The sequence below is a fragment of the Emydura macquarii genome, unplaced genomic scaffold, assembly GCF_026122565.2.
Source record: "Emydura macquarii macquarii isolate MOO-44397 ecotype Brisbane River unplaced genomic scaffold, CSIRO-AGI_Emac_v2 contig_2207, whole genome shotgun sequence".
NCBI lineage: Eukaryota > Metazoa > Chordata > Testudines > Chelidae > Emydura > Emydura macquarii.
The window spans coordinates 505,280-529,684 of NW_027132344.1; the positions used below are offsets into that span (position 1 = coordinate 505,280).

The 24,405-nt window shown below is 41.4% G+C and overlaps 1 protein-coding gene across 2 annotated transcripts in view; it reads left to right on the forward strand.

Annotated features, from left to right (window-relative positions):
• Positions 1 to 24,405, forward strand: part of CYFIP1 (cytoplasmic FMR1 interacting protein 1) — a 110,549-nt gene that overhangs the window by 76,062 nt on the left and 10,082 nt on the right. For both annotated transcript variants that reach the window (XM_067559965.1, XM_067559964.1), the window contains exons 24-26: positions 3,688 to 3,831; positions 9,264 to 9,354; positions 20,837 to 20,967. In XM_067559965.1, coding sequence (XP_067416066.1) covers positions 3,688 to 3,831; positions 9,264 to 9,354; positions 20,837 to 20,967 — 366 coding nt within the window. The remainder of the gene's footprint in view (positions 1 to 3,687; positions 3,832 to 9,263; positions 9,355 to 20,836; positions 20,968 to 24,405) is intronic.

The window sequence follows — 24,405 nt, forward strand, 5'->3', positions numbered from 1 at the left end:
AATTGTTACTGACCTTCACTTCCTGATATAAATCCTTAGAATAAGATTTTCAGGTGGTGAAATTGTGAAAATGAAAAACTAGATTTTCTGTGTCCTTTTGTGTAGGTGATTTCCTTCATGGGCTGTACTTGAGCTGTTTTTTCTCTCAGATTCTCTGGACTAAATTCTCATTGCTTGACACTTGCAATTCTGTTCTCCATGGATGCTGGTGACACTGTTTCTTTCTCTTCTACTTAAATTCATACATGAGCATATCTTGTCTAAGTAGTCTGTTGCCTAGGTTTTCAAAAAACATGCAGGAAAAGAGGCATTCATTCTCTTACTTGCTTCCTCTTGGACAATGTACTGAATGAGCACTCCAGTTATATGCTGCTCTGTGTATACCTAGGCTTGCTTCAGTGATGCTGTGAGTGAATAAGGCTAGCACGTCTGTGACATCAGCAAAACAGGAGCGTGTGTGTTTGTGTGTGTGTGTGTGTGTGTGTGTGTGTGCGCGCGTAAGAGTGGGCAAGCATATATTCTAAAAAATAAAAATAAAAAAAAAAGGAGGCAAGCTTCTTCCAGTGATTAATATGAGCTTTGCTGTTTCAGGTTTCTGCCCTTAAGCATCTTTTTTATTCTTCTGCAATACTTTTTATTATTTTTTAATAATCCCAGTTTTATAATGCGCCTCTAATCCAGCATTTACTGATAGATTGTTCCAAGCTGCTTTACATGTTTGATGTAAAATGTTCCAATATTCATGGGGAAATATGGTATTTTTATAGGCTGGCTATTTCTGATTCTTTTGTCATGGTTTTTTAAAGAATATTTTAGTGCTTACTTTTCCATAATCAAGTTCTCTCTTTCTCTTCAGCTGTAATCTTTTGCCTCACTCTACAAAATTTTGTAGAGTAATAAAATACTCTATAATTTGATAAAGTAAAATAGTCTGTACATTGACTACTGATATTCTGTAGCTCAGATATTTTTGTTACTCGAAGTCTACAAAGTTGTAAACCCCAAGAACAAATGAATGCAATATTTAAAATCATTACTATGAAATGTAAAGCCTCTGTTTTTAAGGATAATTTTTATAGTGTCCAGTATACTGAAGCATTCATCTGTTTTTGATTTTTAAAGTCTGTGGTTTAATATTTTGTGTAACGTGGGAAAATTAACTCTGTACTTCATAAGTTTCAACAGGCGACAAACTTACAGACCAAGGTTGCTACATTACAGACCTGTCTACTATCAGTTAAAGACTGAAAAAGGGGAAAGGATATAGAAGAGAGATGAAGGATATTAATCAGGGTTGATTTAATGAGGATTATTTCATCAGCTATTTTCTCACTTGAAATTGAAAGTTTATTGAGTCATCTTCTGTCATGTATTACTTTAGCAATCATACATAGGTTACCTATTCTTGCCAGGATGCAGCAAATCAAGAAAATAGCCCTGGAACCAAACTGTTGCTGAAAGGCAGCTATACTTGAAATAAGAGCATAAATCAGGAGAAGCACAATTTGTAAAATTAAATATTTTTGTAACCATTTATCAAGCCTTATCAATACTCCTCCCATTTGATTTCCTGGTCCCTGCTTCTGCATGTGTTTGTGCAATTTTGCATTTAATACTCGAGGGTAGTTTTGGGCTCTCTGCCAGCCAGTGTTAGTTTAGAACTCAGTATTTCAATCAGCTGTGATCTAATAACAGGATTTTTAGCTTCTTCCAGAGCAGTATCCTGTATGGATTCTGATAATCTTCCAAACATCTGTTGCAGCTGAGTTCACAAAAAGAATGGCCAAACAATTTGAGAAAATATCACCCCTGCCCCACAAAATCATCATAAATATGCAATCTGTAGCAGGTGTCAGTAGTTTAATTAAAAATATTATAGAGGGACATATTTCACTATGTAGTCTGTTCGTGCTAGTGGAGACGGCTCCCTGAGCAGAAGAAATGTAATAACCTTAAAAATAAGGTGAACCCTCTGGATCTCCAGAGTACAAAAATACTTGTCTGGCTGTAACTTCATTTCTGTAATAATTAGCTGAAATACTGTTAACTTGGTGGATATTTTCTATGTATATTTTATCATTTTAAATACAGTTGCTCAGTTAAAATCAGAGTCTGGAAATAGGAAAGTTAAGGTTCCAATACCAACATTTAACTTGGCCATGTTGCATCTTATATGTTTTATTGTGTATACATTGAAAACAGCTGAGTAGTTTCCACTTTGCTCCATTTAAATGCTGACAAGTAATGCCTTTTCTTTAGTAAACAGCTGAAATATTATTCAAAAGTTGGTGGAATGTGGCTGCCTGCTTATTTGTTGAGTTCCCAAGTGGCCTCACTGTATAGTCACATAGAGAGCATGTTACAGAAATCTAGTCTTGATTGGCAAAGGCATGAATAACTGTGGTGGGATCCACATCGGAGAGAGGTCAAGCTCTTCTCACAAGGTGCATGCTTGGACCATGTCTACATTGAGGACTATACCTGCAGTATTGATGGCACTGTAGCTGTGTCGGCATAACCCTGTAGTGTAGATGCAGCCTACTCCAACAGAAGGGGTTGTCTGTTGGTATAGGAACACTACCTCCTTGGCTGATGGTAGTGTCCACACTCAAAGTGGAATCAGCATAGCTACATTTCTTAGTGACATAGGTACGCCAACCTAATTTATAAGTGTAGACCAGGCCTTGGTTACAGCTGCTTTCGGAGCAGCCCAGGATTTAACAGTACAAATAGCTTGTGCACACATGTGACAAATAGTGAATACTGAGGAGAAGCAAAGGGAATCCTACAGACAGTGGAGAAACAAAAGGTGGACAAACTCCTGTGAAAGAAGGAACCGGTATAATCTCTGTCACTTCCTATGGTTGCTTTTCCCCAAGCTACAAATATTACCCCTCTCATATAGGTGGAGTTTGACAGCCAGCTCTTATCCAAGCCCCAATGTGAGATAGAAATCATCTTCCAGATTCTCAGATGGTATCAATCTGCACAGTTCTATTGACTGAGCTGAAGAGACACTGGTAGAGAACAGCGAAGGGTCTTTCCTTATGTATTAATTGAAAAAAGAATTTCCGTCAGCTTGTATCACAGTATCAGATTATTTTTGTCCATTTCTAGATATTCTGAGTTCAAATGAGAGAACCTTTATCAATTAGCTGTAGAGATCACTACGTTTAGAAATCTGGTTTTACTTACTTGAGCCTTCAAAAAGTTACGACACCAAAAAATGGAAACTGAAGCAGCTTCTGTTGCTTTTTTTCCCCAAACGTTCTGTAAGTGAAATTACAATAACAGGATATGCTCCAGCTATGTTTGGCAACCTAGATATTGGCTTGAGCCACTTTTGTGCCCTTTTAACATAGTTGTAGTCATAAAATTGAAGGAAGAACTATTGTGGTAGTACAAATAATAAATGGAAGATGCCCAGTCATGAACAATTATTGTTTAATGCATTTGTCTCATTAATATGGAAATTTTAGTCAGTCATGTCTTCTGTTTTAAAAGGAAGCTTTGCAACTCATTTTACATATTAGAACTGAAGAGGCAAAGTTCTGTCTTAGTCCTCTATAATTAATATACTTTAAAATATTGCACAAAAATAATGTACATTGTATCCAATGTGAGATTATGAAAATGCAGTGAATTGTGAGGTATTTTTGTTAAAACTATTTTTTCCCATTCCATTAGGCTTTGAATTTGGCATATTCCAGCATTTATAGCAACTACAGGAACTTCGTTGGTCCCCCTCACTTTAAAGTCATTTGCAGACTCCTTGGGTACCAGGGCATTGCTGTGGTAATGGAGGAATTACTGAAGGTGGTCAAGAGCCTGGTATGTTAACAAACTTACTTTCTCTCTTTCTCTCCCTTCCTCCCTCCCTCCCAGATTGCTTCTAATGCAGAGGAAATGTTTTACTTGCAGGGGAAGGCAAATCTAAATATAAGTATGATGCATTTAGCCTATTAAACGTTGTGTTCAGACAACTATAAAATGTGTGAGGAAGTAATGAAAATATTTCAGAAGCTGCATTAGCTAAATTCTGCATAGAAGCTTAAGCCTAAACTTGCAACTTTTCCCTGACTTTTATGAGCTTAACATTAGTCTACTAAACTAAAAATTGTTGTTAACTTGTAATTACAGTTAAGGACTTCAAAAAGAGAGGAAGGCATGGAACTTGGGAGCACTGGGTTCCCAGTCCCTGCTCTGTTAGATTTCCTATGAAAACTTGGGCAAGTCACTTCACCTCTTTGTGCCTGTATCCCATCTTTAAAAGAGGAGTAATAGCACTTCCTTATCTCAGGTGGGCATTCATAAAAACCTAGAATATTAGGATTGGAAGGGACCTCAGAAGGTCATCTAGTCCAACCCCCTGCTCAAAGCAGGACCAACCCCAACTAAATCATCCCAACCAGAGCTTTGTCAAGACGCAGCTTAAAAACCTCTAAGGATGGAGATTCCACCACCTCCCTAGGTAACCCATTCCAGTGCTTCACCACCCTCCTAGTGAAAGAGTGTTTCCTAACATCCAACCTAGATCTCCCCCACTGCAACTTAAGACCATTGCTCCTTGTTCCGTCATCTGCCACCACTGAGAACAACCTAGCTCCGTCCTCCCTGGAACCAGCCTTCAGGTAGTTGAAGACTGCTATCAAATCCCCCCTCATGCTTCTTTTCTGCATATTTAACAAGCCCATTTCCCTCAGCCTCTCCTCCTAAGTCATGTGCTCCAGCCCCCTCATCATTTTTATTGCCCTCCGCTGGACTCTCTCCAGTTTGTCCACATCCTTTCTGTAGTGGAGCCTCAAAACTGGGCACAATACTCAAAATGTGGCCTCACCAATGCCGAATAGAGGGGAATAATCACTTCCCTCAATCTGCTGACAGTGCTCCTACTAATGCAGTCCAATATGCTGTTAGCCTTCTTGGCAATAAGGACACACTATTGACTCTCATCCAGTTTCTTGCCCACTGTAACCCCCCGGTCCTTTTCTGCAAAACTGCTGCCTAGCCAGTTGGTCCCCAATTTGTAGCCGTGCAAGGGATTCTTCTGTCCTAAGTACAGGACTCTGCACTTGTCCTTGTTGAACTGCATCAGATTTCTTTTGCCCAATCCTCAAATTTTCTAGGTCACTCTATACTGTCCCTATCCTCCAGCATATCTACCACTCCCCCAGCTGTGTGTCATCTGCAAACTTGCTGAGGGTGCAATCCACTCCATCCTCCAGATAATTGATGAAGATGTTGAACAAAACTAGCCCCAGGACCAACCCCTGGGTCACTCTGTTTGTTACCAGCTGCCAGCTAGACATCGAGCCATTGATCACTACTCATTGAGCCTGGTGACCTAGCCATCTTCCTATCTACCTTATAGTCCATTCATCCAACCCATACTACTTTAACTTGGTGATAAGAATACTGTGGGAGACTATATCAAAAGCTTTGCTAAAGTCAAGATATATCACATCCACCGCTTTCCCCACATCCACAGAGCCAGTCACCTCATCACAGAAGGCAATCAGGTTGGTCAGGCATGACTTGCCCTTGGTGAATCCATGCTGACTGTTCCTGATCACCTTCCTCTCTTCCAAGTTCCTCAAAATGTGTTCTGGGGATAAACACATTAAAGATTGTGTGCCACTCCAATACTAAGGTGATTAGGGCCATATGATTATCTCTGGCAGAGTCATTCCCCACTAGGAAAAATCACTTTTAAAGTTACTTCCAAACTGCTAAAATTGTTTATGAATAGCTCTTGGCAGAGGATAGATTAGACTTGCTGTTGGTCATTGCTGCTAGCATACAAGCAAACAAACATAGATATTTAAAATATCTCTGCTTCTGTCATGTGTGAAGGATTTGGGAGTAAATTTTGAAGCTAATTCTCTAGATATTTCAAACAAGACAGGTTGCAGAAGGAAGCCTAATAGCTTTTTAGACACATTCTGTTTGATTGATCTGGGATAACCCTCTTATGACAACAGGGATGGAGAAGTAACAACTTTCGGCAGTTAGGGGCTTCCTAAAATGTGAGCGGAGCCACTGATATTTCATTTTTCTGAAATGGGCCTATTGGTTTGTTTTTTTCCTAGAATACCAAGGCAGTCATCTTCAGTGTGTGCCATATATAATTTTTACCTCGTAATTGTAAAGATTTTTGTCTGTTTTTCTTATTTTTGTTTTATGATGATACAGTGGACTTTTGTTTTCTTCAAATATTAAGACGTGTTACAAGTGTTCAGTTTCAAAACAATAATTTTATACTACTCTTACGCAATGTGCCTCATATCTGTGCTAAAACCTGGGAGAAAAAATACAGCTCTTTAAAACCAAAGCGAAAATTTAGCTTAAAAAAACCCCCCAAAATCAGAAAATACTTCAATATCTGAAATTATTTTTTAAAATACAGAAATATGAGAGCCTGTTCCTGTTGTTAGGTTCTTGATTCAGAACATGAAGTAAAATTGCTTTAATGTCAACTATAGGCATACCGCAACATTTTGTTTTGGGGAAATTAGAAATTCTTGTGGAGAAATAGCTCTCATTGACACTACCCATGCAGTCTAGGGCATTAGTTTCAATGGAAGGTATGTGTCTAACTTTCCTAGATCTTTCACTGAAATTAATAGACGTTGTATTTCTAAAATCCTGTGGACTACTTCAAATATCTCAGCTTCTGTCTTTGGGAGGAGTGTTTTTAGATAGTCATGTGTGGAGAGAGAATGTTGGTAGGGCCTGGACAATAGTGTATGAAAAACAAAAGTACAGCTGTTCAGCTAAATTCACTCCAACTTAGTTGTGTTCTGATTACTAAATTTCTTCGCATATTTCAGTGATAGCTGGAATGTTTTTTCTGCCTTCCCTTTCTTCAGGGTTTTCATGAATATTGTTATTGCCAGCTGACCATGTATTAGATAACAAGGAAGGTTTAATCTTTAAGACTGATCTAGCATTGCACAGTGTCTAGTTTGCTTAGACTAGTGTTCAGACCATATGTCAAAGAAGTTTATCCACACAGCCTTCTTCTTTAGCTTTATAGATGGCCCTTTGTGTAACGGGGAGGGGATTATCTGCTATTAGTCACGTACAAGCATAAAGCAAAAAAGTCTGTACAAATGTGCATTGCACTTTACAGGCCATAAGACAAGAATTTGCAGGTGTCTCTTGTTTGTCCATACTACATCTACCACCATGGTATTTCTGTCGTCTCCTCCTGCCCCAACAAGCTTACATCCTAAAATAATCCATTGACTTCATTGCTGTCATTCAGAGCAGGCAAGGGATTGATGTAGGGTATCAAACAAAGGGAATGGAGGAAATACTTTTAGGAGAAAGGCTCTTGTTAGTTTATGGTTGCATTTATTTGATTAATACTTTGGTAGGATTTTTTTATCTAAAATGTTTCCCATGATATTTGAGTGCATTAGAAGTGGTGGTGAGGAGCCACCTGAGTAAAAATTTTAATGACAGTTTAGTTATTGTGGCATTTTGTTTACAGAAGTTTGTGAATGAGGGGGATTTTTAAACTGAAAAATAAAACTAAGTCAAACTTGGGGTCTCTCAACCTTTCTGCTCCACTGATAAATATGTGAAGTCTGACCTTTCTAGTGATATTTATGTGGATAACTGTATTATTAAGTCTGTTCTCATAAATTAACATTTTATTACTATTATTTATTTATTATAATTCCCCAACATGAGAGAGACTGACATTTAAGCAGGGATGGTGCCTGCTTCGAGAGCCTCACAGTTGAAGGGCAGACAGACAAGTTAGGGAAAAGGAAGAAACGGTTTTTTGACAAGTCAGCTTGAATCACTGAATGCAGCATGCTAGGGATGGATCTTTAAGAGAGACTTAAATGTGAAGAGGAGCAGGTTGCTGCGGGTGAGGTCAGACAGATCAGGGGCTACATGGAAGAAGGTATGGAAGAAATGTGTGAGAAGTTCATAAGCAGGCAGACAAGGCTGGAAACAGGTGGAACAGAGGGTCTTGGGACAATGCTAGTTTTCACTGTGGAAGGATAAGCAGGCTTAAAGTTCCCTTGTGCCAATGGCTTATTGAGTTGACGCAGTTAAGGCATGTCAGTTTCATAGCCAATGGTACACAAGGAAATGAGGGGGCCAGCATCACATTAACTGCCTAATCTGATGGTTCAGTGGCCCATTTTGCAGCTGAGTGAACTGGAGGTGGCCTTTCTGTGTGAGGTTCAAACCCATGATTTTCAGGATTGTAGGCAAATGCCTTAACCACTCAGCTACTGCACCTCTAAGTAGGGTGGGATAGGCTTTTGAAGATGATGACAAGAAGCTTAAACTTGATGCACTAATAGATGGAAAGATTTAAAGAGCGGGAAGTGACATGATTTGATCAGGTAAGAAAAATGATGTTAGTGGCAGCATTTTCTTTAGATGGCACGGGACAAAGTAGAAAATGTTGCACTAAGGTGGGATATAATACTTTTACATTCCTATACAGCACTTTTCATCAGTATATCTCAGTGTTTCACAATTTTTAATATATTTATTCTCACAAAACCTCTGTGAGGTAGGGAAGCACTGTTATCTGCACTTTATAGATGGGGGAGCTGAGGCACAGAGGGGCTAAGTGATTTGCCCAAGGTCACAAAGGAATTCTGTGGCAGAGCAGGGAATTGAATCCAAGTTTCCCAAGTCCTAGACTGGTACCGTAATCCCTGGACCCATCCCTTTTGGTGAGAGCATGAATGAGAATTTGGCTATGGGGATGGAAAGAAAAGATAGATCTTGGATACGTTGAGGCGGAAGAAGCAGTAGGATTTGATTATGGCCTTGGAGATGTTGGGCAAGGGAAAAGGAAGGAAAATGCCAAAACAACCCCCAAATTGGTGGTGATGTTGACGGCACTAGAGAGTGGGGAGTTTGTTTAGGGTTTTTTTTCAGGATCAGGGCTCTGCACTGTCAACCAGTTCCATTGCTCTTCAGGGTTTGTTTTTTGGTAAAAAAAAAAAAAATGTGAAATTGTAACTCTGATCATCACTTGAAGAGTCGTTAGAACTGCTGAACGTCCTAAAAAAAACCTGTGAGGAAGATGCATCTACAATAATTTCTTTTAGAAAGCTGTTTCTTTAGGAGTGCAAAGATTATAAAATGGACTATTGGATATTCAGAGTTAAGAGAAACACAAGATTTTAGACCATATTCAGTTCGTATGTAGAATGAACTGCACAAATGTTACCTTTGTTAGCTCAACAACAATAACATGTTTGTGCATGTTTGTCTTCCCTCAGCTGCAGGGCACAATTCTTCAGTATGTGAAGACCTTGATGGAAGTGATGCCGAAAATCTGTAGATTACCTAGACATGAATACGGCTCTCCAGGTTGGTTTGCCTTTGTAGCATTAATAAGAGGACAATAATTCCTGGCTTCCAGTATATTTTTATTAACAATTCATGCGTGTGCATCTCATTGTAGATGGTTTACTCTCAAAGAGCCATTGGGCAATGGGTGTGGGGCTGAACAGGAATTGTGGTTTCCAAATTTTCTATTGCTACCTTCTTTCATACTGTCATAGGGTTCCATTCCAGGCAATCTCAGATACCAGTTCTGTTTAAATTTCTGTCATCTAGTTCTCTGGAAAAGTTTCCTGCTCATTTCTCGTCCTTGTCAGATGTAAGATATTAGACAGTCATCGAAAGAGTACTGAGTGCAAACTGGGATATAGTTCTGCCAGACCAATTAAGTTTAAGGTCTGTTGGGGGCGTCCTATCCATTTAATGAGTCACAATAGTTGTAGGAGAAGCAGCTACTCTGGAAGCTGGATGCCACAAAAGAGGGAATTAATTGCTAATTACTGTTTATCATACTGTTGATTCCAGTTTTGAAATTGCTTTCCTACCCCCAAACATCCCTCTTTCAAAACTTCTAACAACGCAAATTATTTCTTATATTTGCCACCCACCTTTTGAGCATCCTTTTATTTTCCCTATGTTATGTAGATTGATTAAACTGGAATGAGGATGATTTTGCTCCCCACAGCATATTTGACTCTCATTGCAAAGGCTGAACAAAATCAAGGATTTGCTAAGTGTTCCTCCTTGTGTTTCTCTCTGGAGTGTAGACGTGGAGGAGTCGCATCAATTAACCATTATAAAAATGTGATGTGTTTAGATGTCCTTTGTTTCTGGACTATGAATAAGCAATAGATGCTATCATACATAGAGCTATATAGGCCCCTATGTGAGGAAAGCCTGCATCAGGATTAGGAAGCTGAATTTCACCATGGTGAGATTCCTTGAGAAGATTCTTTTTCGGGATGGGGTCCCTCCTGCCCTGAGGAATGAGCAGCAGGGAAGAAATGGCCTGGGATCCTTGGAGAAATCCTCTCATGACTCTTCAGAGGACTTTTCCTACAGAAAGGGTAAAGCTAATTTCTGTAGGAGACAGTCACCTTCTTTCTTTCCTTTCCAAGTGCAGTACCTTTTTACAGCCTGGTCTTCGCTAATAAAAAACCATGGCATAGCACACGTTTAGAAAAAATAACATGTAATCTTCCCTGTGGAAGGGGGAGAAGGAGAAACCTCCCATAGCAGATGCTAATCGTGTCACTTGGTGCACTACGGGACAGTGCTCAGAAATGACAGGGGATGGGTGTGGTATAGGAAACTGAATAGAAAACCTGTTTGGAGACTCAGAACCTCCACATTACTCCCTGTGTGACACTCCCCTCAGTAGCAGTGTTGCTTCCTCTGGAACCATACTTCCATGATCTCTGTTGCCTGCTGCCCCAACCCTCCCTGCTGTGCGGGTTAAAAAGCTTAGTGCGTCAAGGAGAAGCCAGTGTTATTGTCTGTGGGGAGAAAATATTGCAAACAGTAGCCAACCTGTAAAACTTCCCTTCTTCCTCCCTCTGGCCTGCACTGCCCTAACCCCGCAGACAGAGAGGAGAGGGACCAGAGCATGCCATGCCATCACTGCTTTGTCCTCTCCCTTCTGTGGCACCTTTCTTCCCCACACCAGTTTCTTCCATGTTTTTCTCCACTTGGTTCACATTAGTGAAGGGAAGTTATAGGTCATGACTTATATATGCGGTCCACTTCTCCACCTCCTGCAGGTCTCAGCAGGAGTACCTTAAACAAATGGGCAACTGTACTAGCAGTAAGCAGGGGCACCACTGAAGATATTCAGCTGCTATTTTAGTTCTCTGGTACAAACTCATTCATACATTACTGTCACTCTCTCAGCTGCCTAGCCACAAAGACCAAAGCTGCTACTCTGATCCACAGCTTTAATGTATAAGGATCTGGGCTGACTTAATGTACTGTACATGTATCAATTCAGAATCTATTTCCCAGTTCTCATGTACATATGAATAGCCATCATTCTCCATAGAAACCATTTTTAAGTGGTGTGCAACTTACTCATCCTGTATTTTAGATAAATATTTGTATGACTCTACTAAACTAAAGGACTTTTGGGGTGAGGGGAGTGAGGGAGAAAGACATTGCAGTAGCTCTCAGGTTCTTAAAGGAACACTGTCCTGTAAATGTTTAAGCTTATTTTATTTATCTCTTTAAATCATCTTAGAAATATAATTGTTCCATATTTTTTTTACTTTTCTATTACTAATTTCTTCTAGTGTTTGAATATGACTACAGTTGGTTTTGATCATCAAAGGTATTTAGTTCCTGCCGTACCAAAATGTCCTTGGGAATCAAAAAAAACTTGCCTATGTCAGCACTGTTGTGGTAGTAGGATTAGATGTATGCTACTGCTGGAGAGCGTGCAGAGGGGAAGATTTTAAAAAAGAAAAAAAAAAGACTCAGCCTACCAAAATATAAACAGAGAGGGGATAGATTTTTTTTAACTAAATAAATTAAATTGCTATCTGAGGGCTGCACTGGAATAAACTTTTTTTTAAGGTATGTCAAATTTTGTGGCTAAAGTTTGAAAGTATTCATGAAAATAGGGTCAGGGAGGCAACTGAAGAACGGGGAAGAAAATTGGGAGCATGTGACCTCCCGAAGAAAGAGAACCTATGTGCCCACCATGCAGATAGAAGTAAGGAATCGTTTTCATCCTCTCTGCACAAGTACTACGGCGGAGAACGATTTGGAGGACCCTTCGGAGGGAATGGATCAGAAGGAGACCCGTTTGATCCAAAGGCAAGGGATGCATTGTCCTAGGGACGGGGGTTCCACGACCACCATTCCCAAGAGGAAGAGAAGGGTGATGGTGGTTGGGGACTCCCTCCTAAGGGAGACGGAGTCATCCATCTGCCATCCGGACCGGGAAACTAGAGAATTGTGCTGCTTGCCTGGAGCTAGGATTAGGGATGTGACGGAGAGACTGCCAAAACTTATCAAGTCCTCAGACCGCTACCCCTTCCTACTTCTCCATATGGGCACCAATGACACTGCCAAGAATGATCTTGAGCGGATCACTGCGGACTATGTGGCTCTGGGAAAAGAGATAAAGGAGTTTGAAGCGCAAGTGGTGTTCTCATCCATCCTCCCTGTTCAGGGAAAAGGCCCAGGTAGGGACCGTCGCATTGCGGAAGTAAATGCGTGGTACACAGTGGTGTCGAAGAGAGGGCTTTGGATTCTTCAATCATGGAATGTTGTTCCAGGAAGAAGGATTACTAGAAAGAGATGGGATTCACCTAACGAAGACAGGGAAGAGTATCTTCGTAGACAGGCTGGCTAACCTAGTGAGGAGGGCTTTAAACTAGGTTCGACGGGGGATGGAGACCTAAGCCCGAAGGTAAGTGGGGAAGAGGGACACCACAAGGAAGCAGAAGGAGGAGGGTGCAGCAGGGGAGGCCTCCCGATTCATACTGTGAAAGTAGGCCAATCGGCTACTTATCTCAAGAGCTGTACACAAATGCAAAAAGCCTGGGAAACAAGCAGGAGGAACTGGAAGTCCTTGCACAGTCAAGAAACTACGACATGATTGGAATAACTGAGACGTGGTGGAGTAACTCACACGACTGGAGCACTGTCATGGATGGGTATAAACTGTTCAGGAAGGACAGGCAGGGGTGAAGGGGTGGAGGAGTTGCACTGTATGTAAGAGAGCACTATGATTGCTCTGAGCTCCAGTATGAAACTGGAGATAACTCAGTTGAGTGTGTCTGGGTTAAGCTTAGAAGCAAGAACAATAAGGGTGATGTCGTGGTGGGTGTCTGTTATAGACCACCAGACCAGGAGAATGAGGTAGATGAGGCTTTCTTTACTCAACTAGGGAAAGTTTCCAGTTCACAGGACCTGATTCTCATGAGGGACTTCAATCACTCTGACGTGTGCTGGAAGAGCAATACAGCAGAGCACAAACAATCCAGGAAGTTTTTGGAGAGTGTCGCAGACAATTTCCTGGTGCAAGTGCTGGAGCAACCAACTAGGGGCCGTGCTTCTCTTGACCTGCTGCTCACAAACAGGAAAGATTTGGTAGGAGAAATAGAAGTGGGTGGCAACCTAGGCAGCAGTGACCATGAGATGGTCGAGTTCAGGATCCTGACAAAAGGAAGAAAGGAGAACAGTAGGATACGGACCATGGACTTCAGAAAAGCGGACTTTGACTCCCTCAGGGAACTGATGGGCAGGATTCCCTGGGAGGCTAATATGAGGGGGAAAGGAATCCAAGAGAGCTGGCTGTATTTTAAAGAAACCTTATTGAGGGCACAGGAGCAAACCATCCCGATGTGCAGAAAGAATAGCAAATATGGTAGGCGTCCAGCTTGGCTTAACAAAGAAGTATTTGGCGTACTTAAACACAAAAAAAGAAGCTTACAAGAAGTGGAAGCTTGGTCAGATGACTAGGGAGGATTATAAAAACACTGCTTGAACATGCAGGAATGAAATCAGGAAGGCCAAAGCACAATTGGAGTTGCAGCTAGCAAAGGATGTGAAGGGGAACAAGAAGGGTTTCTACAGGTATGTTGCCATCAAGAGGAAGATAAGGGAAAGTGTGGGCCCCTTAGAGAATGAGGGAGGCAACCTAGTGACAGAGGATGTGGAGAAAGCTGAGGTACTCAGTGCTTTTTTTGCCTCTGTCTTCACAGACAAGATCAGCTCCCAGACTACTGTACTGGGTGGCACAGAATGGGAAGGAGGTGAACATCCCGCAGTGCTAAAGGAACAGGTCCAAGACTATTTAGAAGGATTGGACATACACAAGTCCATGGGGCTGGATGCAGTGCACCCGAGGGTGCTGAGGGAATTGGCTGAGGTGATTTCAGAGCCATTGGCTATTATCTTTGAAAGCTCGTGGCAACGTGGAGGTCCCTGAGGAGTGAAAAAAAGCAAATATAGTGCCCATCTTCAAAAAAGCGAGGAAAGAGGATCCAGGGAACTACAGACCGGTCAGCCTCACTTCAATCCCTGGAAAAATCATGGAGCAGGTCCTTAAGAAATCCATTTTAAGGCACTTGGAAGAGAGGAAGGTGATCAGGAACAGTCAACACGGATTCACCAAGGGAAAGTCATGCCTGACCAACCTGATTGCTTTCTATGATGAGGTGACTGGCTCTGTGGATGTAGGGAAGGCGGTGGATGTGATATACCTTGACTTTAGCAAAGCTTTTGATACTGTCTCTCACAGTATTCTTCTCAGCAAGTTAAAGAAGTATGGGTTGGATGAATGGACTATAAAATGGATAGAGAACTGGCTAAAGCATAGGGCTCAACGAGTAGTGATCAATGGCTCCATGTCTAGCTGGCAACCGGTCACAAGCGGAGTTCCCCAGGGGTCGGTCCTGGGGCCGGTTTTGTTCAACTTCTTCATTAATGATCTGGAAGATGGGGTAGATTGCACCCTCAACAAGTTTGCGGATGACACTAAGCTGGGGGAGTGGTAGATATCCTGGAAGGTAGGGATAGGATATAGAAGGACCTAAACAAACTGGAGGATTGGGCCAAAAGAAATCTAATGAGGTTCAACAAAGAAAAGTGCAGAGTCCTCCACTTAGGACGGAAGAATCCCATGCACAGCTATATACTGGGGACCGACAAGCTGGGCAGCAGTTCTGCAGAAAAGGACCTGGGGGTAACAGTGGATAAAAAGCTGGATATGAATCAGCAGTGTGCCCTGGTTGTCAAGAAGGCTAATAGCATATTGGGCTGCATTAGGAGGGGCATTGCTAGCAGGATGCGGGAAGTGATTATTCCCCTCTATTCGGCATTGGTGAGGCCGCATTTGGAGTAGTGTGTCCAGTTTTGGGCCCCCCACTACGAAAAGGATGTAGACAAGTTGGAGAGAGTACAGCAGAGGACAACAAAAATGATTAGGGGGCTGGAGCACAGGACTTATGAGGAGAGGCTAAGGAAACTGGGCTTGTTTAGTCTGCAAAAGAGAAGAATGAGGGGAGATTTGATAGTAGCCTTTAACTACCTGAAAGGGGGTTCCAGGGAGGATGGGGGTAGGCTGTTCTCGGTGGTGGCAGATGACAGAACAAGGAGCAACGGTCTCAAGTTGCAGTTGGGGAGGTCTAGGTTGGATATTAGGAAAAAGTTTTTCACTAGGAGGGTGGTGAAGCACTGGAATGGGTTACCTAGGGAGGTGGGGGAATCTCCATCTTTAGACGTTTTTAAGCTGCGGCTTGACAAAGCCCTGACTGGGATGATATAGCTGAGGTTAGTCCTGCTTTCAGCAGGGGGTTGAACTAGATGACCTCCTGAGGTCCCTTCCAACTCTAATAGTCTATGATTCTATGATAAAACTGGTTTAGGACAAATTATGAACCAAAAGAGTCCCCAGAACCACACTGAAACAATTTTTCTATCCTTTAAAACATGCATAGTCAATTATTTTTTGTCAAGGTCCAAATTTCTTGGTCAAGGTGTGGTCAAGGTCCAGACTCCAAAAAAATAATAATAATAAAAAAAGATTAAAAAAAAAAAAAAAGATTTAGGGGTGCGTTCAAAAGTGTTTGGCAATCTGGATTTGGGCCATGGTCTGCCTTGTTAACTGCTCCTGTGCTAAAATATGTGGAAATGTGGCACCCTAGCTGAAATCTCTCCCATAGCAATTTGGGGAGTTGCCTCTTGAAGGAAAGTGCCCTGAGTGCACAAAAACTGGAATTCCAGGACACAGCAGAAGGGCTTTGACTGCAGCTGGTTCTTTGTTTTTTTCTTTTTTTTTATCAAACTGGGGGTTCTGAGAACAAGGGCTCATCTATAGGGAAGTGGGTGAGGAGGAGGCTCACTGGAAGTCTGTTGGGGTGAGACTGGAAAGAAGTATGTTATAAGTTACTCTGCCGACTCTCTTTTTGGGGAGGGAATTTGGAGAGAGGGAGGAGTTCACAGGGTACTTGTATGAGTGTATTGGGGAGGGGATGTATATCAAAGGTTGGTAGGAGAAGGTGGCGGACTATTGAGGAGATAGGGAGAAGGAAGGGAAGGCTGCTTCAAAAGGTCTGATAGTAGTTTACTTTTACCCAAATGAAACTTTATTTTCTTTCAAGTGTTTAGTATTCTGAACTTGAGATTTCATTGCAGGAGGGAAAACGAAATAATTTCACTGAGGTCATCTGAAAACTGATTGCCTTGGAGATGGCCTTCAAATCTCTATACTTACAGAGTGGGGAAAATATTATTCTAATTCGCTGTCAGAAAACAAGGCAGAAATTGAAACAGCATTTGCATCAGATGCGAAACAAAATGGCATTGGCTAGACAATAAGTCATCTGCTAGATATGAAAAACAATAACATTTTTTGTTCAGTGAATACAATAACCAAGGGAGCCATGGGTGTAATGCATGTAGGCCCTGGTCATTCAGAAACAAATACGTGTGCTTATCTTATGCACTGAGAGTAATCCAGGTGAAGTCAGTGGGAATGCTCCCAGTGCATAAAGTTAAGTATGTATGTATTTCTTTGAACGGTCAGGGTTATAGTTTGTATTAAAAGTTCTATGAGAGAACATAAAATTAAAGCTTATGCCATAGCACCATGCTTCTTAGGAGGCATTTTATAATGCACATTAGCAGAGATTTAATTTCATAATAAAAAACTCAATAAGCACTGTGCAGAAAATCATAGAGCCCAGATTAATTCTTTGAAAGAACAAATGTGTCATTAGTCTACACAGTTTAAACATACTATAGGTAGTTAATTTGTATTCTAATGCCTTTTAGACCTTTTGGACATGGTTGACCAGAGCTTTTAGCTACAAACCTGGATTAGTTTAATAGAAAAGGAAAGGTAACCTAAGTGGAGAAACCCAACCAGTTTTAAATTGCCTATGTTGACTTAATCTGTCTGCTAATTAATTTGGAAAGCCAGACCACATCATTGAAATGTGACATCTGCCATGTGAGCTCTTTTGAGATGGGATTTAGGAAGCAGAGATGGGGCCTAATCCTTTGTTAATCCTCTGCATTTACTAAATACATTTTATATCAAACGTCCTTTGTTTCTAATGAGAACGGTGCAAGACAGATGCAGAGGTTATATGTATGAATAACTTTGAATATGTTCCTAATTACACCCACCTTTGTACAAATGAAAGGATTTAATTAAAATGAGTGTTAGCCTTGAAAAAAAACTTTATTTATCTGGGAGATACTGTACATATTCAGATGATTCAATAACTTACAAGTGTGCCTATTGCATTTTTGTTCACAAATTAACTAGTGGGAAGAGGGGATGCTGCAGAAAAAGAAATGAGGCTATCACTACTAGGACTCTTTAGTGGTTTGAGTTTTTTTAAAGGCTCCTAGAAGGGTTTCCTGCCCTTTTTTTGTTGTGTATTAATGGCTTAATCTTTTACAAAAACAACTTCTGTATTTCTTATGATTTGGTCAGATGTAGATAAAGGTTGGTGTCACTGAGGCACTGGCCAAGGCTTGAAGATATTTTCTGCTCTGAACTCAAGCAGACATTGCTGTTTGTACCATTGTTGTGTAGTGGTTCCATAGCATCTGACTTACACACTTAGAGGTGTATGGGGAATTTGCTCACCCTCCGTGTGAGGGGGTGATTGGGAAAATCAGTATGACCCTACCGATATTGCCATTTAATAACCATCCGCACCCATCTTCTAGCATTTATAACTTAATTCATAGTAAGCTTTAATCCAAAATTGCAGTAGCACAAATATTAACATTAGTTTTACAAAGCCTCAACCTAATTTGAATCAATCAAGGATGTAAATTGCTCCACCATGCCAGAGGCAGGATGAGTCTGACTCAGTGCTGGGGAGGGCTACCTCAGGGGTGTGTGTGGCAGTTTCTCTGGGAAGTCCCATGGCAGGGACAGTGGTGAGAGAGACAAGAGAGTTGGAGGCAGTTCTTGCCCTCAACCATCCTGCTGACGGTTTCACTGCCTCAGGTTGCAAGAGTGTGCAGGAATGTATGATAAAAAAAACAAAAACAAAAAAATCTGGGACAAAACATTATTTTGTAAAACCGACTGGGACAGGCCTTGAAAGCAGGACGTTCCTGGTGTTCAGGGACACATGGGGACTCTAATTGTAGATCCAGAGCATGGATTAAGAACAAGCTCATTGTTTTGCAAAACAACCTAATAAGCTTTGAGGGATTTATTATTGAGCATCATGTAAAACTGAACACTAGAAATATTTTCAGCATAACCTTGTTAGTGTCTCATGTGCTGCTTGTAGGTTGTTTACTGGAATAAATCACAGTAGGTACCATGCAGCTCTTAAGCCATAACTTCAAGTGCAGGTGAAGGATAGCAGCATGTGAAATGAGACCCAGCTAATTGTTTGTTTATAAAGGAAGGCACTGTTATAACACACACTCCTTTACGAGATTATCCTTTATGGAGACTGGGGCTATGCAAAGAAAGATTTTTTTCCCCCAGAGACTGGGTGCAAGGAGCTCTATTACTTTGTGTGGATATGTAATAGACAGTATTTTATTTTATTAAACAAAATATAAACCGTATCAAAAGAAGAACAAAGTAACTGAATAATGGTGTATAAATACCTTGGTGGGGAGAAAATACCAGGTACTAAAGGGCTCTTTAACCTAGCAGAAAAAGGCATAACAAGAACCGATGGCTGGAAGTTAGTCAGACATATTCAGATTAGATACAAGGTGCGTTGCATTGGGAGCTCATCTTGAGTTGTTTGACCACTATGATCCCAAATCCTTTTCAGGGTCACTGCCTTCCAGGTTACAGTCCTGTGTGTCATCCCCACCCCACACCTTCTATAGACATGGCTTGCATTTTGCTGTACTAAAATGCATTTTGTGTGACTAGGCCCAGCTGACCAAGTGATCCAGAACACACTGTATGACTGCCCTGTCCTCATCATTATTTACCACTCTGTTAATCTGTCTCATCCACAGATTTTATCAGCAGTGATTTTATATCTATTTCCAGATCATATATAAAACTGTTAAGTAGCGTTGGGCCTAGAACAATCCCTGATGGACCCCACTAGAAACCCCCCATTCAATGATGATTCCCCATTGACAACTACTTTTTGAGGCCTATCAGTTAGCCAAGTTTTAAGTATTTAAAGTATGCTTTGTTGGTGCTGTGGATGCTAATTTTTAAATCCGAATGCCATGTGGTACTAAGTCAAATGCCTTACAGAAGTCTAAGTATATTACATCTATGCAGTTACCTCTTCCAGCTGCCTCGATTTATAGCTCACCTGGATCTTCTCCTTTCCCACCCACTCATCTCACCTTATTTTATCTTCTTCCTGCTGTTTTTCACACTATACTTCCTCTAATTCTTACACCCTCTTCCACTGCATGACTGTCCTCACTCTCTCCTCCTGAAAGCCCATTCATTCGCCTTGTTTTCAGTGTTGATGTCCACTAGTGCAATGATTTAGTTCTGCCCTCTTGTACAACTTCAGTCTCAATTTTAAATAATTAGAACTTGTGGGATTCATTAGCATAATAAAACAACTGATGATCTCTTTATTTTAATTCTTGTCTTTTTTGTCTGTCTTGTCTGAGGTAGATTTTATGCTCTTTGGGGCAGTGACTGTATGTCTGTCAACATGCAAGATTGACACACACTGAATTGTTATTAAAAACAGATCATGTGAATGACTACTCAGTGATGTCAACTAGATGTGGAAATCAGCAATGTTAGGCTGGCCATATTCTGATCCTTAAAAGATTGTTAATTTTATATTTGCATTTATTTTATCTGGACTTGATGCTGAATTCCCCATTCATGTACATAAAGAGGAAATCATTTGATAAAGCATAAATTCTATTCCTTGCAGGGTGCGCAGTGGGTACCCACTCCATTGTCTAACTAGTTACTCAGTGCAGATCACTGGGATCTCAGAGTATGCATGGAGAGTCTTATTCCTTACCCCCTCAGTTGCCTTCAAAGCAGGGTCTAACCTAAAATATGACTCATCATCCCTCAATTCCATCCAAATAGCATGGTTAACATTTTGCTATGATGTGCAGAGGTTTAGTAACATGATTTTAATTCACAATAATAGAGCTGTTGCTAAATCTTGTGTACTGTACAGAGACGAATTCAGAAACTTCATAGCATGTACAGTCTTCAACTTCTACAGTGTTTGTTTCTATACAATTTGTGTGAAAGATGCTACTAGAAAAGAAGTTTTGTACTAAGCTCTACAATTATATTCATCCTCAGTGAGCCAGTGAGGGATTTGATATCTACATCAACTTTTCCCTCTTGTTTCTCTCCCCATCTCACCCCACTGCCTCCTGCTTTTGTAAAGGGGGAAAATAGTCCTGGTCCATATGATTTTCGCCACTTAACCAGATTTTCTGTCAGCTGACTTCAGTAAGCTAATAGATTTGTATGTTGTAATTATTGAAATAATTAGCCTCAACCCCTCAAATGTTTTCACCTTCTTTTTATTTATTTTTTTTAAATATCTATAAATCTCAGGTATCCTAGAATTTTTCCACCATCAGCTGAAGGACATTGTTGAATATGCGGAACTGAAGACTGTATGTTTCCAGAATTTGCGGGAAGTGGGAAATGCTGTGCTCTTCTGTCTACTCATTGAGCAGAGTCTGGTAGGTGCTTAGGAAGTTACTCTAACATCATGTGTATCCAAAAATGTTCTTCAAAAATCGCTGTTGTTGATGTCTTAAACTTAAACCACAGACATGAAATCTGAAAGTTTTCTGCAATTGTGAAACAGTCTCCCTTTAGAAAAAATACCTTTTTGGTGCAGAAACATTGGTGTGTTCCCCCTTATAGCCTCACAAAGCTCTGACTTGGTACAGAGGTAGGGACATGATTGAATGCTGAGGGCAGTAGTGCCGGCTTCACTGCTCTCTCAGAACCCCCTGCTGTCCAGTTCATGGATGGGTAGGGGAGAGTCTGTGCATCCTGAAGGTTGGGGTGGGTGTCTGTGCATCCTATTTTTACAAGAACAGGTAAATTGCCACAGTGGTAGCAGATGGACACACAGAACACAGGGAAAATCAGTCCTAGAATAAAAGTGGGAAATAATCAGAGGAGAGCTTTGGCTCTCAGAGAAGGAGTGCCCTCTTTTGGTCTACATAATATTAAACCCCTCCACTTAAAATTAAAATAATATAAACCGTGCAGTCATGATTCTATCTTCTGCGAGCACTAAGTACACAAGCTAGTGAAATCGTATGTAAAAACTCGAGAGCCTTGGTAAAACTCTTTGTCTCATGTTTTGTTGTGAATGTTAGTACATCCTTTTTGCTGTGTAACATGGCATAGTCTGCCTAAGAAAGTATATAGCCCCATCACTTGGACATTTACCACTTGACTGGGAAAAAAAAATTGAAAACCTACTGCAGAGCACAGTCCTGCATTGGCAGGGGGAGTGGGCCAAGTTTGAAAGGTCTTTCCCATCTCAAACATCTGTAATTCTAGTGGACATTTTTAAACAAACTAATTTAGGGGAAAGTAGAAAATAAAAATTTAAATTTTTGTTTCTCCATATACTGTCAATGATAGCTAAGCTGTTCATGCTATTGCTCATGCGTTGTGGCTTCTAGAATATCACTAAGATGCACTGCACCAAGCATGAACTTGTGCCTGCCCTCTTGGATGCTCCATTTGATGGAAAAGTCCATCTGAAAATATTTTATCAGTGAAAACAGATGCAATTTACAAATTCCATAAGTAACAAGTGTGGTAAAGTCAGGCCAGATGGCTACAAAAGGGTATATCAGGGCCGGTATGTGAGCCCTAGAATGCTAAAGACCCTTTTCCCTGCAGGCAGAGGAGAGGTTACTTCAGGTCAGTTAGCGACACCTGGACCTACTAAAGGGCTACTCCAGGTGTACTTAAACCCTGCCTTCCCTAAAGGGCATGGGGGAAACAAAGGAGAAGGAGAGAAAGGAGCTGTCAGCAGGGCTGTGGCTACACTGATGGCGGCAAATTTGCTGCCGTCAGATCGATTTCTCTGGATCGACTGAGTGGTCAGTGCAGACCCGCTCAGTCGATCCAGAAATCGACATACTTAGACCAACTACACAAGTAGCACAGCGCAGTGCAGACGGAACGCAGAAGGGAAGCCCAGCAGTCGACAGGAGTTACGCAAGTTTTTGTGTACTTTGGGTAACTCCCGTCGACTGCCGCCGAATCTCACAGGTAAGTGTAGACAGGGCCTAGGTTTTGGCAGCTGGAGGAAAGACTCCCCCGGACTAGGAGACAGTGCTTCTCTGCATCTGGAAAAGCAGAGAAGGAAAGACCGTGGCCCCAGCCTGCAGGAAGGAGCAGTGTCTCCAATCCTCCAGGGCTTTACCAACACCTCTACAGCCCTGAGAAGGAGCCATGGCAAGGTATCTCCCTGGCCCTGGGTCATATACATGGACTGAGACTACCCGCCCCTCTCCTGTGGGGTTGAAGGACACTCCACAGGCCTGAAATAAGGCCTGCACCAAATGCTCCACATGAGAGGTGCCGAGGGGAAGAGACAAAAGACTTGTCCAGGTTGGGGCAGAGTTACCTCAGGCCCCACTGCCAAAGGAGACTGCTGCCAATAGGCGAGACCAAGGGGGGTTGCTATACCACACAAGTTGTTGGCTGTCTTTGGTTACAATATTTTCAATACACTGTTCTCTATACCATGTATTAATCTTATCCTGTGCTCGTTTTTGCTTAGTGTTTTTTGAAGGAAGGTAGTAATTAGTTCTCTCTCTAAGGGTACTTCTGGTCTTCTGTTGCCATAGACGCTGAGTGCCTCTCAGGTATCTAAAAAGAGGAATAACAATGTGTAGAGTTTGCATGCTGTGATTCCCATATAAAAACTGGTATGGCACATAAGGTGGTCTTCAAGTTGTTGAGTGCCCAAAATGGATACATCCTACTTATTGCTATTTTTAAATTCCTGAAGTTCTGTTAAATTCTCATACCATTGTGAGGAGGGGAGAGATCGGTAGAGTAAGGGAGATCACGTATGGAATATTCCATTAGCTTGCTAAACTCAGTTTGTAAAATAAATGACTAGATGACAAAGAAATTGAGGGAGCTGTTTTTTTTCTCTTTAGAAACACAAACTTTAGCATGTCAAGAATTTATGTAGCTCTATATTTAACTCAAGAACAGAGTGAACTGGCACAACAGACTTCATCAGTGAGCTCCTAGGTGTTTCTAAAGGACACACTGTAACGCAACATCACCATTAAGTACTAGCTGAGGGCCAGGCAGTATATCTGCCAAGACTGCAGTGGGAACTCAAACACTTTTTTTTATTTTAATTTATTTTTTTAAATTTCTGGGGGATGTTGTGAAGGCAAGAACTATAACACGGTACAAAAAAGAGCTAGATACGTTCATGGAGGATAGGTCCATCAATGGCTATTAGCCAAGATGGTCAGGGATGTAATCTCATGCTCTTAGAGTCCCTAGCCTCTGTTTGCCAGAAGCTAGGAGTGGACAACAGGGGACGGATTGCCTGTTCTATTCATTCCCTCTGAAACGTCTGGCACCAGCCACTGTAAGAAGATTGGATACTAGGCTAGATAGACCATTGGTCTGACCCAGTATGGCTATTTTTATATTCTTAGAGTATATACAATGGGATGTCCAGTCTGCGGGCTAAGGAGATCTGAGTCAAAGACTTGCTATGTGACCAGGGCCTGGTCTACACTGGTGGCTTAATTCGAATTAATTACTCCCATGTCTACACTTGCGCATTGTTAATTCGAATTAAGGAGCCTTTAAAATCGAATTAATAAAACCACCTCTGCAAGTGGATTAGCACCTGAAGCGCATCAGTTAATTCGCATTAGTGTGAGTGTGGATGCAATGGGACTTAATTCGAATTAATTGGCCTCCAGACTGTATCCCATGATGCCCCATTTCAGTACCCTCCCCCAAAGCAGCCCCGGGAAGATTTAAATCTTCATTTCCTGTGGTGAATGGGTTTAAAATCCAAGCTGCGATCACCTCCCCCTCCCCCCCACACACACACACAACAAGCCCTTTGCAGTTTGTCTCTTTAAGGGTTTGAAGATTTCACCACC